General features: G+C 47.8%; 1 protein-coding gene across 2 annotated transcripts in view; it reads left to right on the forward strand.

Annotated features, from left to right (window-relative positions):
• The window catches only part of NTRK3 (neurotrophic receptor tyrosine kinase 3), a 219,303-nt gene that overhangs the window by 173,040 nt on the left and 30,988 nt on the right, over positions 1 to 15,275 (forward strand). The window contains exons 16-17 of one of the 2 annotated variants that reach the window (XM_042039738.1): positions 948 to 1,191; positions 11,653 to 11,727. In XM_042039738.1, coding sequence (XP_041895672.1) covers positions 948 to 1,191; positions 11,653 to 11,727 — 319 coding nt within the window. The remainder of the gene's footprint in view (positions 1 to 947; positions 1,192 to 11,652; positions 11,728 to 15,275) is intronic. The other variant, XM_042039739.1, reaches the window with a different exon arrangement.

Here is a 15,275-nt window from a genome sequence, read left to right on the forward strand (position 1 = left end):
GTCACAAGCAGGAAGGTCACAGCAACATCTCTTGCATTTCTCTAAATATGAGGGCTTTTGTTATTCCACCTTCACACAGGTTACCACAGGGCGAGCTCTGCCAGGGGAAGAAGCATCACAGAGGGAGCACGACAGAAAATCTTGGCACACAACGAGGAAGGGGATAAAAAAGGGACAGGACAGGAATGAAACTGACCTAAAGTCCTGCATTTACAATGCGCTTGGTTCAGCAAAATATTTCCTTTTGTTTTCTCTGCACCTGCTGACATCCAGGGCTAAACTTTGCACCTGTGCTCGTGCTGTCACACTTCACAGTACCTTTGTTAGTTCTGGGATAGCTCAGGACACAAAAGGGATTTTACAGGGATGAAGCTGCTAGTGTTTCCTCTGAAACATTTTCTGTGATCTCTGGCTGTATTGGTATCGATCAGGGGGTGGTTTGTTGGTGATATGGAGAGACGAGAGGAGGCTGTTTGGGATTGATAAAGAGATTAGGTAGAAGAAATATGGCAGCTCTGGAAGAAAAGGGGATGATATCTCTGCCTTTGGGGCATTTTCAGTGGTATAAGAATTAAACGGAGCAAATGTAAATATGTGGAGGCTTAGTAGTTTTGCAGAGGTCTTGCCAGAGAAGAGTGTCCAGGCTGCCTCAAGCCAGTGGTCCCTCTGTCCTGGCAATCTGTCTCCATCTGTGGCCCTAAGAGGCTGTGTGCAGTAGACAGGGCCGGATAAGGATGTATGGCACCCGCTCACCCAGCAAATGTTCCCTCAACCTCCTGTTTTCTCAAGCCTTTCTCCCTTCCCTTCCACTGGAGCTGTGTGTCCGTCCTCACAGTGCAGAGCTGGGGGCTGGTCCCCATCCAGCAAGAACAGTGACTCTGTGGACTCCTGTCTCCTGGTCATTTCTGAGACCCAACTCTGTCCTTTTTGTTTCTTCCTCCCTACAGGGCACACGGCCCAGATGCTATGATCCTCGTGGATGGGCAGCCTCGACAAGCCAAAGGGGAGCTAGGGCTATCCCAGATGCTCCACATCGCTAGCCAGATCGCCTCTGGAATGGTGTACCTTGCCTCCCAGCACTTTGTCCATAGAGACCTGGCCACCAGGAACTGCTTGGTGGGAGCCAACCTGCTGGTGAAGATTGGAGACTTTGGGATGTCAAGAGATGTCTACAGCACTGATTACTACAGGGTAAGGCAGCTGCAGTGGCAATCTGATGCTCAAAGCAAAGGGAGATAGGAAATGTTACAGTAAATCAGTTTTTTGAGCCCTTGGGCTCACTTGCTTGTTTTTTCCCTCATTGAAACTTGTGCAGAAGTTGATCAGGCTTCCCTAAACCACTGTCCTTAATCCTTTTCAGTCCTGGCCATGCTTGTAGTTCAGACACCCATGCAGATGCCTACACACAGACTCTGTGATACCCCAGCACACAGTCACATGCTTTTGGATGGCTCTGAAGTCATTCCATCCTTACTGCCTATTTTTATTCCCTGTTTTTTGAAGACATTGACAAATTAAAGGTAATCCAAAGAGATGATGAATACTACAGGCTGTGACCTCTGGTGTTAGACTAAAGAAACTTAATACAGGGACCTAGAGAGAAGGCAACTGAAAGACTGACTGATAAGTGCATAAAATATGGGAGAGGAAATAATAGTCAGTTTAGGTTTGACCTCAGAACACTTTTTTTTTCCAGCAGGGTCATCATTTAGACAATGGAATAATTTGCCAGGGTTAGGTTGCTGAGAGCCTGTAATTAAAGAACTTCAGGAAGCAACTAGATAAAAATGCCTGGGTTTAGTGCAGAGGCTAATCCTGTACTCGTCTCTGGGGAGAGACTCAGTGAGCCAGGAATGCCTTTCCAGTTCTTTCTCCTGTGATTTGTGCTCACACTGTCCCCTTGTCTTGCGCACTCCCTCTGTACCTGTCTGCACTGTCCTGCCTGCCTGGGATGGCAGCCTCCCTGGGGGAACAGCGTGTTTCCCTTCCCAGCTACAGGAGAAATGTGATGTGCAAAGTGTTTGGAGCACACTGGAGTAGGAGTTTGTCTCTGGACCATCCACCAGAAGGGAAGCGCTTCTCAGGCTAAGGAGCTGTGGTTTCAAGCCTGATGCTTGCACAAAGGCTGATTTATTTCTGCTTACAGCATGGATGTTTGGCTTTGAGGATAATTTCTCCCAGCTACCCAGAAAGGAGTGACCTGTTTTCTTGATCCAATTCAGGAAGTTTTCGTTATGTGATAGACAGCTGCCAAGTGCAGTTACTGTGCTGGGGAGGAGGGAAAACATGATCAGATTTGTGCTGAGACGTACCACCTCTCCCAGGCCCGAACACTGGATTGCCACTGGGTTTAATTAGCAGCGAGGAAACCAATCTTCACTGTGCAGCAGAAAAGCCCATGCTGGGAAAAGGCCTCAGTGCACTTACTGGGCAGTGATGAGGAAAGAGAGGTGATGTGGTCCCATCACTGCTGAAACTTCAGGAAGGAGTGAGTAAGAAAGAGAAAAGCCCAGGGGAGCATGAGGAGCAGCACATGTGATTACCCACGCTCTTGCCTGCCTTCTTCCCTTCAGCCCTGTTAATCCTGCCCCAACCACAGGCAGTGTCACACTGCTGGAGACAATCCCAGCCGAGAGCGTTCTCCTGCAGCACCAAGAGCTCTCTGTGCAAGAGGAGAAATTGCTGCTGTTGACATGTGAAGGCTAGGAGAGCTGAGTTTGTTGTCGTGGGATTTTTTGTCTTCTCTGTGGTGGTGTCCTGTAGCCCTCATCCTGTCTGTGCAAAGTGCTTTGCTGAGGACTGCTCCGTGCTGTCTCACGCAGTGTTGTAAGGCGCTTTGGTGGACTTTTCTCTGCATACACAAATTGCCAAATATTACTAAAGTACTAAGTAGTTATCACCTAATTATCAGAGCAAGAACTGACTTTCAGACCAGCACAGCCTTTTGTTCTTAGTTGATTTTCCTTTGTTTTTGCTCAGTTTCAGTATGTTTAAAACTTTTGATCACGAGGTTAATTCATGGAGGCCTTATCTCTGTTATAGTCCAAAGAAGGTTTCTAGCAAAATAAGGTTCTGATTGCCCATATTCACACACTGGTGGCATGAGGGGCAGAGAGTTTACATCACTTGCCCAAGGCCAAAGCAGGAATTGGTGACAGAGCTGGGCAGTCTACCCAGGCCAGCAAAGAGCAGAATTCCAGGGCTCAGGTGTCCTTCATCCCTCCTCTACCCACAGTCCAACCACACTCCTCCCCAGAATATTAGCAAAGAAGCTCAAGTGGGAGAATCAAACTGCTCCTGGGTCTCACCTGTGAAGAGTTGAACTTTGAAATTCTTCACTGCTGTCTCTGGTCACACCTATGACCTGCCTGGTGAAGTTCCCGAGTCTATTTCCCAGTGTTTGTGCATGGCAGCTCTTCCCTTTGGACAGCCTGCCATTGCCAGCAGTGGGACCTGGAGCAAAGTTCTGCTTCAGTTGGTTCTAGAAAATATGGTATGTCCAAGCTGCAGCCCTGGGAGACACTGTAATTTGTCATTTTGTGGAAACACAGGGAAAAATCCCACCCTCAAGCTGACACAAAGTGACAGGACTGGAGCTCTCTGCAGGCAGACTCGCTTCAGTCTGCTGGGTGCCTGTGTTTGCTCCTGCCCAGGCCCCACAAGCCTGGATAACTGGGTATGTGGATATATTACCATGTTCCAAGCTGAGGATTAGTTCCTAGCCATTTCCTTTCTTTCCCATTTTTAATCTTTTAAGACAAAGAAAATACACCATCTGGCTCCAGCATTTGTGGCATGCAGAATTGCTTTAACAAAGGTGAACTGCTTAATTTTCTGTTACACATTTGGATACAGAAAACAAACATTTGCGTAACAAAAACGGCAGAGAAGCTTGTTCCCCCTCTCTGCAAGCTCTCCATGCTCTGCCTGAAGACAGATGCATCCATTTCCTCCTGCATCACAGAGGGATCCCGTCAGCTGTTGCCTTTTAACCTCCTTTCAAGAAGACAGGATGGAGAGAAAATGGTTGTGGAGGTGGAAGTGGTGGGGAGAGGTGGAACAGCATCTGAGTGGAGGAAAAGCGGAGGAAAGTGGAGGAACTGGGGAGACAGGGAGAAGTAGCCCAGCTTCTGTGTGAAGAGGGAAGGCGGGGCTGCTGAAGAAGCATTTCTGTGCTGTGTTGTGTAACGTGCTGTGCAATCTTTGGTGTGGGTCTCTGTGGGAAGGCGGGACGGAACATATCCATATTGGAGAGGAAAGGTTTGGGCGGATTTCATTTTCCTTGTTGTTTTCTCTAAAAAACTGTGTGAGTAGGCGATTTTTTTAGGTATGACTCAGGACTGTGACAGCAGGTGGTGGGACGCTGCAGGTCAGGGACATTGTGCCTCAGCCAAGATGAGGGGGGCATGGAGACTGCAGCAAGTGAGGCACAGAGTGCCTGCCCAGTGCTGTCCTGGAGGATGTCAGGGTGGCTGCAGGGGAGGGTCAGAGCTGGGGGCATCACCAGGGCTGAGATCAGAACCCCAGCTGCTCTTTCACCCTGCACTCTGGGGTTGGGTTTCTCCAAGAGCCCTTCTGTGGCTCTGGACCCACCCAAGCTCCAGTAATAGCCAGATAATTTTCCATTTGTCCCCCCCCAAAATGTGTAATTCAGTTCCAAAACAAAATCACGTGGCAGCCGTCCAGGGAAAGGGCAGTATTTCTTCATCTTTAGATGAGAACACAGTCTTAAATTGTAGTCAAGACTCCCAAGGTGATGTCCTGACATGGGTGGGACATCAGCAGTGAAGAGACATGCCAAATAGAGGAAGGATTTATGTAGACATTAAACCTCATGAAGACATGTCCCTGTCCATATTTCCTCTGCCCTACTCTTTTGGCATCCTGCTCCAAATCCTGGGCTGGGCTTGAAACCTCTTGGGGATTTAGCTTCATCCTTTCCCAGAGGTCAGTCCTGAGTCTCCTCCTGGTCATTTCATCATGCAGAGCACACCTGCTTGTCAAAAAAACCCCACATTTGGGACTTGAAATGTTTTGGGTTTTTTTTATTTCTAGCAACACAGAGATAAACAAAATGACAAAAATGCTCCCTATTTCTGTGTCCTCACCACTCTGGAGCATTGTTTGGATTTGGGAGAGACAAGGTTTGCAGGAAGAAGTAATATATTTTAATAGAACACATGATATTGCTGGAATGGGGAGAAAGAATGAATTTTAGGTGCACAAACCCTCTCTGAGTTCTTTTTTTATTGTCATTTTCTATTGTATCCGTTGGTTTAATAAAAGATTAATACCTCTTCCCATGAACCTTGGCTCTCACACCCTTAGAACATCAGAACCAAAACATTTCTGCTATGACTTTGGCCTTAGGTCAGTGTTCCTTAAGAAGTGTGGGATCCGTCCCCCTCTGAAGCATGAAGGTTTACTGTGTAAATATTTTATTTCTTCTCTTTCTTTAAAACAGCCAGCAAACCCCCGTATTCTTGATACTTTTCAGTACCCTTTGTAAGGTTACTTTTCTGATGACCATCTCCTGTCTAGACCATCACTGACTTTAGTTCTTTTCCTCTGCAGTTCGAGACTGGTTTCTTTCTCATGGATACAGCCAGTTATTTTGCCAGGGAAGTTTCCATGTGTGCAATAGATCCCCAAGATTTAGCAGCTGCCTGGGTCATGCTCCTTTGGAAGCTCATCCAGCATGGTAGATAACACTAACAGATGAGCCTTGCATTGAAACCAGATTTAGTCTGACCTATGGTCTTCTCGATAGAGGGCTCCAAAATAATCACACCATCACTGGTGCTCTGTTCACCAGCCCTGAACTCTCTGCAGAGGACCAACAGGCACAGGGGAGGAAAACTCCCTCTGAATTTCTAGCTGGGATATGGTACTGCCTCACTTTGGGAGGGAAAATAAGCTGCCACTCTCAGGTTTTATGGTAGACCTGGTGTACACTGGCTGTAAGGGAGCTCTGGACAGAGAATGAGCCAGGCTCTGCACCCAGACAGTGTCCTCAGGCTCAGCTCAGTGCTGATGGGTGGGGGAGAGCCAGCTCAGTCCCTGGCCACGCTGGCTGTTGTGTGGGATCTTTTGTAGAAGGTTTGATGTGTGTCACGTTCAGCTTGCAACACCAGCACCACTCCCAGCACCTCAGTGCTGTGCAGACGCATCTGTGCACTGCTTTTTTCCTCTTCTACCCCTTCTCTGAGGTGGGAAATGTGACGTGCTGCTCTCTTTCCACCCTTTCTGCTCAGGTTTTGGGAAGGTTTCACATCTGTAAATACATGTTCCATTAGGAAGAGGACTTAGAGGTGAAAAGTGCTTCAATTTACTCCTGTCTTAGGTGGAATTCTGGAAATGCATCTTGCTTTGTCAGACCTACGTGAGTAAGGGCAAAAAAGTCTCATAGTGACCTGGAGATGTGACTGATACAGATGTGCCAGCCAGGCAGAGCCACAGCCTTGCCGTTTGCAAGAGCCTGTGTCTGAAAGTATTACATGCCCTTCTCAACATCAGTTTATCCCATGTATCCCATCACCTCAACCCCTGATTTATTATTTCTTTCCTTGTTATTACCATAATTCCCATTAGATGACACAAGTATGCCCTGTGAGGTGTGGATGGCTCGTGCCATGGTGCCTCAAAACTGCCCTGACTGGGGGCTTGGGGGCAGAGGAACCAGATTTTCCCTAAGTTGCAGTAGGGTTGGAAAGAGGGGAGGAGAGGGAATGGCTCAGTGTGGGTGTGTGGGTGAACTGTCTCTGTGCCTGTCCTGGTGTGCTCTGCGTGCAGGAGAAGTCAGTGTGATATTGAACGTGCTGGTCTTTGATATCTCTGTGGCTCCTATAAAAACCTCTGCAAATTGAATTTGTGGCACACCTCCTTATCTCCTGAAAGGAAGATGTAACAGCATCATCTTGTGTTTTAGCCAGATGTTCTCCCTCAACACTTTCCCATTTCTACGCTGAGGGAAAAACAAATGTTGAGTCTTTCTTTTTTTCCCCTCCTGTTTGAGACCTTAAGAGCCCTTCACACAAAGCAGCTCAAGTGCAGAAGACTTAATTGGGGAAATTAGGTTGTGCTGTGTTCCTGGCATTTCCTCAGAAACGGTAATTGCCCTAATTCTCTACCCTGTCAAGACCTGCATCTGCACCCTGTTTTCCCCCTCCCCTTTTTCTCACTGTCTACCTGTTGTTCTCCTGCTTGAGTTGCTGTTTTCATGCTGTTGCCATTTATTTCATTCCAGTAATGAGAGGGATGTGGCAGGTGAAGAGCTCTCACAATCTGGTGACATCTTCTTTGAAGCACAGGCACAAAAGAGTGGTTTGTTTTGGGGAAATAAAAACTCCCTGTTCTGGTACTTGACCTCCACGCTCACCTCTTCTCCTGCTCGGGGTATGTTGCTGCTGTCACTGCGAGTCATTTGGCTCAGAATTTTTGTTTAATACAGTCTCAATGTTCACCTAAACACTGACCTCCATCTAAATCCCCCTGTGTTCCCCCCAAACCACCCAAACCCTCACACACCTACTGAGAGCTTATCAAAATTAGGATCTTTCAATCAAAGCTCAGCCCCATTCCCAGGCATTTGAATTGAGGCTTTTGATTTCTCCCAAACATCAAGCTGAGATCCAGAGGGCTGGGAGTTCAAAGCCTTTCATTTTAGCTTCCTGATGGTTTTTAACCTTCCATTTGCAGAGGTCAAAGATGTAGCCAAACAGGGAGGAATTGTTTGTTGTTCAGTATTTCCTGACCTAAAACACCTGAGGATGTACATGGCAAGTTTGGATTCAACAGAGATGATTTTCCAGTCCTTGTCCATGCTGACTGGACTTTGGCTGCTCTTAAAAGCTGTCCAGGCTGATCTCTGCTTTCCTGGGATCTGGGGAGAGTACTGGGAGTAACCAATCAAATGCTGGACCCACCACTGGGGTAGTGACACCATCCCCAGAAGTTAGAGTCAGTTCAGCTCAGAAAGCTGGGGTTGTTTCTCAATGCAGCCAAACTACCCAAGCCTGTCACCTCTGCTGTAAAAACTTGAAATAACAAATTTTCTGCTGGGAAGTTCAGGAGCCCTTTCCTTCAAAGCAATTCCCTTTGCATGAAACTTTACTATGGAGGGAAGAACTCTTTCCTATTTTCAGTGTTCCCTGCCTGCAGCCAACAGCTCTAGAGAAGCAAGAGAAGCTATTTGTGATCCCCATCCACCCTTGAGAAGTTTTTCCCTCCCCCTGACTGTGAAACTGGTTTTTTTCCCCTGTTTTAATTTGTTTTGTCCAAGTGTGGTTCCCAACACCTGCTAGAGGCTGCCTGCATGCAGTGTGCTTGCTTCCTCCTGCTGTCCCCACTTGGAACATCCCATTAGCCTGAAAGCTGTGACAGACATGGAAAAGAGCCCACTGCCTCATTTTGAGCAAGATAGACTCTCCCATGGTGGAGATCCATCCAAAATGCATTTCACTGTGGTGTCACCAGGAACAAGGAAGGATTTCCTACAGGGCAGGTCAGGGGCACTGATGGTGCTGGGTTTTACCAAGGTGGGTAAAAATTTAAGCTGCATTTAAATTTAAACTGAGTTACACTGCAGCTAGAGCAGAAGAAGGTAGAGAACCTTATGTCAGCCTATTATCCTCGCTTCATTATTCCAGCACAGGTGAACCAGAAACCATGTGGGTCATGAACTGTTCATGCTTTGGGAGGAGCACTGCCACTTACAGTCCAGCGAGACAGGAATGTGCAAATGTAAGACCCTCCCCTCTCATCGTGTCTAGGTTGTTAAACCCATTCCAGCTGGCCACTGGCCTTCTCCTGCCTTCCCACATGCAGGCCCATGATCTCAGCTCTCCTTTACCACGGGTGCAGCCAAGAGATCACACATTGGTCAGGAAAGGTGGGGAGCACCCCCAAACCTTGGTGTGATCAGCAAGGAACTGGAGGCAGAGAAGTTACAAGCCAGTTTAGTGAGAGCATGGATAAATTATGCCTGGCCTCATAACAAACTGAAGGTCTCCCTAAAAAAATTAAAATGCAAGTATCTTCATCAACTCCTTAATTAAGATGCTTGCATGGAAGGAAACCACTGCTTTTCTTTTTTCCTGCTGGTTCCTGCATGGTCAGAGTTTCTCCAGGCTTTCCCCTCCTGATTCCCCCCAGTTTCATAGTCCTGCCTCTCTCATAGCCCCAGTGAGCTCCTTCTCTCCCGCAGCTGGATGGAGAAAGCCTCTATTTGCAAGCAGCTTTAATATCCAGGCTGTTTAGGGCTCGGCTGTCAAAGAGAGCGTGTTCAATGTACAATCAAGGGGCAACGATGCACAAAATTGCACACACACACGAAATGGGAATCTTTCCTCAGCTCGTGTTGAGCTTTGAACGCTTAAGTGATTCCACCTCTCTCTTCCCCATCCAATTATGTGGGCGACACATGATAAGATTGCTAAAGGAATTAGTGAGGGAAATCTTTATACTGCCTAATCAATAGTGTTCTGCTCAGCAGAAGGCATCTCCCCACTCTGGCCTCAGCCACGTTCCCACTCGCCCTCTGAAAGCACAAGTTCACCTCCTCCTCTCTATTCGGACTGTGGAGACCAAGACTTAAAGCAGCTGTGTGTCTGTTGAGAATGGGTGCAGTTAAAGAGTTTCTTTCTTGCTTTTTTTTTTTTAGGAAAAAAACCCCAAACCAAACAGTCCTGTCAAATCCACATTTCAGGGTTTTGAAGATGTGTAGGCCACAGGGACCTTCTGCCCCTTTCTGCTGTATGGCCCTTACAGGAACGGCCAACAACCTTACAAGCAAAGACCCTGGATGAGAATTTTTCTGAGCATCGCTGAGGCAAAACGCCAGATTTTATGGGCCACTAGACAGATCCAATATAGCAAATCCTGTGTTCCACTGTGGATTCTGAGACCAAATTATCAATTAATGTGAAGCATTAAAAAAATCCCAATCCCTTTTAGTTCCCTGTAGTCATTAGTGACAAGATACAATATCTATAGCTCAAATGCTTTGCCAGCATCCCCTGGCAGTAAGGCAGAAACTTCACTCCTATTTTTTTCAACATATATGAAAAAACATATGAGATCAGTGGTTTTTACAGTCAAATCCAGCTGCCTCTACATATTTACTTAGATGGAGAAATAAATCAGGTTTGGGTTACTCTCCAGGTTAGTTATCTGTTATTGGAATAAATGCATGGTAATAGATCTGATAGAGGGAGATGTTTCCCTTTCAGCTCTGTGTTTGAGGTAGAATTTGCTTTGTTCTGCACTACATTATATTGATGTTTTTCCCCCACTGCTGGATGACTTCATTTGCTCTGCTTCTTTCCAACCTCCATGCCTCTGCCACAGCTGGCCTTAGGATGCAGTTTCATGCATAGGCTTCTCTTTGTTTTCCCTCAACTGTAATGCAGAGGCAATTTAAACAACCAGCATGAAACAATTTTCTAAGCCTTTCCCCCCACAATTCCTACCTCAACTTTTTGGGAAGGGAGGTGAGTCAGTCATCCACGGGGCAATCCCCCAAGCAGAATGAGCTGCCAGCTACATTCAGCAGCTCAGTTTCCACTGCTGGTGCAGAGTGGGAATGTGCCCAGGGCAATGACCAGCTGGACACAACCTGAGGCCACATTTTGGGTATTCCCCAGGCAGCTCTCAGCCTGAGTTCCTCAGCTGCACAGCCAGAAGTGTTCCCCCAAACCACTTTGTTCACCAACTGCCTTTCCATCTTGGGATTTTGTCCCAGAGGGAACACAAACATCTCACTGGAAAGCCAGAAGACTTTATGCCTGTCATTCACTCCTAATTTGCTCACTGAGATCCCTGCCCCTTTTCCTCTCTCCCATTCCCCAGATCTTTCCTACTTTGATGCAGAGGAAAATGTAGTGCTGTATTTTCTGCCCCAGAATTTCGCTTCCCCTTTCCCTTTCTAAACTTGAGTTTTCTGAGTGCTGGCAGGTTTGTGGGTGATTTGAAGCTGTGGGATCAGGTATTTTCTTCCCCAACCTGTGACAGTACTGATGGGACAAAGACTTTTGGGCCAGCATAGGGTGATGTGCGAGGTGCTTCTCTGGGACATTTGGCCAACAATACCCTTAACTCTGGCCGGCCTGAGCTTGTTCAGTGAAGACTTCAGACCTGGGTCTTATTCTGCTGGCAGAGGCAGATGAGTCCCTGCACCGTGCCCAGGAGGGCTGGAAATGGGCAAGAAGCAGGATGCTGAAGTACCAGATACAGAGGAACTGCTCAAGCATCCTGAAACTTCTCTTGTCTGGAGAGGAATTCTGGGTCCCCCCAAGGGGTGACATTCTGTGTGACCATTCTATGTGGCCTCACAATCCAAGGAGAAGTTTCAGGAGGCTGAGTCCCCCTTGACCCTTGCCCAACTCACCCTCTCTCTGCACTGGTGCAGCTGATCATGTGGGGTGCAAGGTGGTGGTCACAGGGGCCAGAGGGTCTCACCCGCCCCATGCCCTCACAGCAAAGGTTGCGTAGTGTTGGGATGTTGCAGCCAGCGAAAGACTTTTGGTTCAGTTAAAGACATACCCTTTCCCTTCTTGTCCCCTTGCTTCATCCCTCCCATCCCTCCCTCCCTCTCTCACCCTTCCCTTCTCTTTTGTTTGTCTCCTTCCCTTGTTTTCACCCATTCACTGTCAGGAAGGGCCGCGTCCGAAGGGCCAGTTCAGCGCAGCGTGGCAGCGACAGAGACTGGCACCGTCGGCAGCTGCAACAGTGAGTGGATCCTGACCCCTGGGGCAGCTGGAAGTGGGGGACTGGTGCTGCTTGGGCGTGAAATGACGCATGGGGTTGAGTGGCTTTGGGAATAGGTCGGGTCTTGTGCGTTTGGCAGCGAAAGGGCTCTTGTCTGTGATGGGAACTGCACACGTTTCTACTGTAGCTGCTCTCTGGGGCTTCTCTGGATGGTGAGATAATATGGGATGAGTGCAGAAGTCCTCGGTGCCACCTTCCTCTGTGGATGTCCAGGATGTGTCTGCACTAGTGGACAGCGTGGGCTGTCCTTGGCCTCTGATGGCAGCAAGTGCAGCATGGTTTGTCTCCGTGCAGCTAAACTACCCCATGCCTCCAAGAAGGGTGGCATTTGCACTACGCACTGGGACTGTCCCTGACCTGTGTTGTCCTCTCAGGAGCTGCTTGGACAGTCAAACTGGCATGGACCAGACCATTTGAGTGGTTGGATTGTCACATGCCAGCCTGACACCTTTTGTGTGCTGGTCTGCAGCTGTGTTTGAGTGAATGTAAACCAACACTGCCCACTGCTGCTCCCAGCCCTTGGCCGGAGGAGAGGCAGTGAGGGGCTGCTGTGAGTTTGAAGCTCTGACTTCAAAGAGCAAAGGAGTTTGGTTCTGCCAAGGGTGTGGGTTCATGTGAGTTGTGTGAACCTGCTGAGGGCTGGTGACACCTCTGTTCACCCTGCCCTGCCTCCCACAGAGCAAAGCCAGCATCCCATGGCACTTGCCGCAGGATCCTCAGCTCAGTGTCCCCAGCTGTCACAAGCCTCCTACAGGAAGCTGCAGGGCTGCTGGGGTGGAGCTGCAGGAGTCTGAGAGAGGAGCAAACATCCAACTTGGTTGTCCTGTTGCTTCTGCTGGCACAAAAGCAAATGTTCTGTTGATCCAGAAGGTTAGGGAGTCTTTGCTTGAGTCTCTATTGGAAGTGGATGGACCTAATCCACCCTAAGACACTGCACAAAGCAGTTTTGACCCCTCCTACATTAAGGCAGGAGAGCGATGGCTTCCACACTTTATTTCCCAATAGCTTCCCTGTGCCAGCAGCCCCAGAGATGGGCATCAGTATTTGCAAAGTAGGCTTGACTGGGATAAATCTCCTGGGTCCAGTTGCCCCAAACTCCCTGTGGCACTGTGAGGGGAGCTGTTTGCTCCTGGCCACACAACGCAGGACAAGCCGTCCCACCAGCGAGGGCCAGGACCACTCCTCCTGCTCCAGAAAACGCCTACAGCAGCTGAGTGGATCTTGCAAATCCTTCCTGGGGCCTGTGACAGAGCAAGGCTCTGGCACTTCCTGACTGTTGCCAGAAGCATATGGGAGTGTGAGTTTAGATATTGCTGATTTTGCAGAAGATATGTCAGCAGATAAGAAGATTTGCCACCGAAATGTGATTTTGTTACTCTTATGCCTTTCCGAGCCAAAATTGAATTGTGGGGTGTGGATGGGAATTTAGTTCTAAGCACTGATGTAATTTTGTATCCTTGGCCCTGAAGGCAGTTTTAAAAAAAATTATTTCCCCCTGTGCCCTGACACTATTTTGTTGCCTTTGAATCATGTCCTTGTGACAGAACAAATACTGGAGTTTGACCTTTCCAATGTGACATAATAATATGTGACTTCTTTATAGCTCTTTTCATTCAAAATTCTTGGCACACTATGAATCTGATCTTGCAACCACTTGCCACTGGGCCTAGCACTCACTGCTCCATGCAGTCCCTGGGGAAGCCAGAGGAGCACAGAAGTGCTACACCTGGTATTACTTGCAGGATCAGGCCCTGGAGAAATGTAGCACATCTGTGAATAACCACGTTTCGGAGAGAGAAAGCCTTAACCTGTCATTTATCATTTTTATTCACTATCAGAATGCCATGCCCAGCACTAACTCGACAGCTTCCCCTTGGCTACAGTGTCATGGCAGGTGATGCTGGGGCAGTATTCATAGCTATTATCTACCACCCTGTTGCTTTTTTTATTATTTTTTTCCCCAGCTCTAAAAGCCTGTTAATTAATAAACTCCTTTAGCTTATCCTGCACCATTTGATCCTGCAGAAATCACAGCATTTTATCTTATTAGCAAGTAGGAATTAAAGAATTAAAACAACTCAGGGGGAAAAAAAGAGCATAACCACTTTCCCTGGGCATCACTTCTGAAAAAAGCTTGCCCTGTACCCTCAAAAACCCCAAGCTCAGCCCCCAGGGCTTGACAAAGGATGGGAATCCCAGATCAGTGCGTGCTTGGGCTAAAAACTGCTTTGTGCTCTGCTATTCCTGGCTTGAAAGGGAGAGCAGAGCCAGGTGCAGGGAGAAGAGTCCAGCAGTGAGATCCCAGACATGGACTCTGCTGCAGGTCCCTTCCCTGTTACTGATGTCCTCTGCCACCACAGGAAATTCAGTTAGTTCTCCTGTGCCTCAGTTTGCCATTGTTAAAGGGTGATCCCTGTTCGTGCTCACCGAGGAGATTCACATGAAAATAAGATTGCAAGGGACACAGTCATTATGGTGGTGGGAAACAGGTAAGTACCTTAGGAACATGTAGGGAGTCTGTGAGCTGAGATGTTTAAGGTGTCGGTTCACAGAGAGTGAATTTTGGGAGTCCTCAGTAGCTGGAAAATGCAAAGAAGGAAGCAGGTGGGATCCTTGCACCCTCCTCAAGATGGGTAGAACCAGGAAAAAGAACTGCTCCACCCTGTTGTAGATGGGAGGTGGTTAAATCTGGGGATGGAGACCTGCTGGCCATCAGCAGGTACCTACACACTTCACCACTGTGCCTTCAGCAGAGCACTGCATCCCCACCACACCCTTAAAAAATCCTTTGAAAGATGACTTCATTAGGAGTAAAGAGATCTGGAAGGGATTCCCTGGATCATCAAATCCAGTCCCCTGTTGCATCAATCACATCAGATTTATCCTTTTCATAATCAAGCACCACTTTTAAGAGTGCTCCTAAGGGGAAGAAGACAGTCCCAGGATCTCATTGCTTTAAATCGTAGCTGCCCCTGATTTCCAGTCTGTGCTTAGTCACGGCCTGTTTGTTAAACAGCAGGTAGCTGGCCTAAAAGCAGGAAATTTAACACAGTTTTATTAAAATAACCACCCAGAAATCCTCTCCACAAAAACATGCTGAGGTTGCAAAAGAGAACGTGCAAGGTCAGGTAATGGTAACGGGGAGGCCTGAGGTCACTCTTGCCTCTGCCTTGGAGAACAGACCCCACGTAGTCGCCTGCTGTTAAGCCTGTGTGATCCAGGTGAGGAACAAGGCAAGAGTACTCACAGAACAAAGGAAATTTTTTCTATTCTTTGCCATCATATTCATTGTGTAACCCTCTGTGTCTCTTGCCAGGTATAAGTAACGCTGAGCTAAACATTTGGCTATTTTTTTCCTTTTGCTGACAGGCTTTTCCGTGCCATTTATAGCTTCACTGTAAAAGCCATTACCTGTGCAGCATTTTTGAGAAGTCAGTGAGTTCATAGAACCATGGAATTGGATTGAAAAGGATATTAAAGACCATCTAGTCCCCCTCCCCTGCCTTGGG

This window comes from Corvus kubaryi, unplaced genomic scaffold (genome assembly GCF_017639235.1).
Source record: "Corvus kubaryi isolate FWS band 111438036 unplaced genomic scaffold, C.kubaryi_AGA036_p1.0 37394, whole genome shotgun sequence".
Lineage (NCBI taxonomy): Eukaryota > Metazoa > Chordata > Aves > Passeriformes > Corvidae > Corvus > Corvus kubaryi.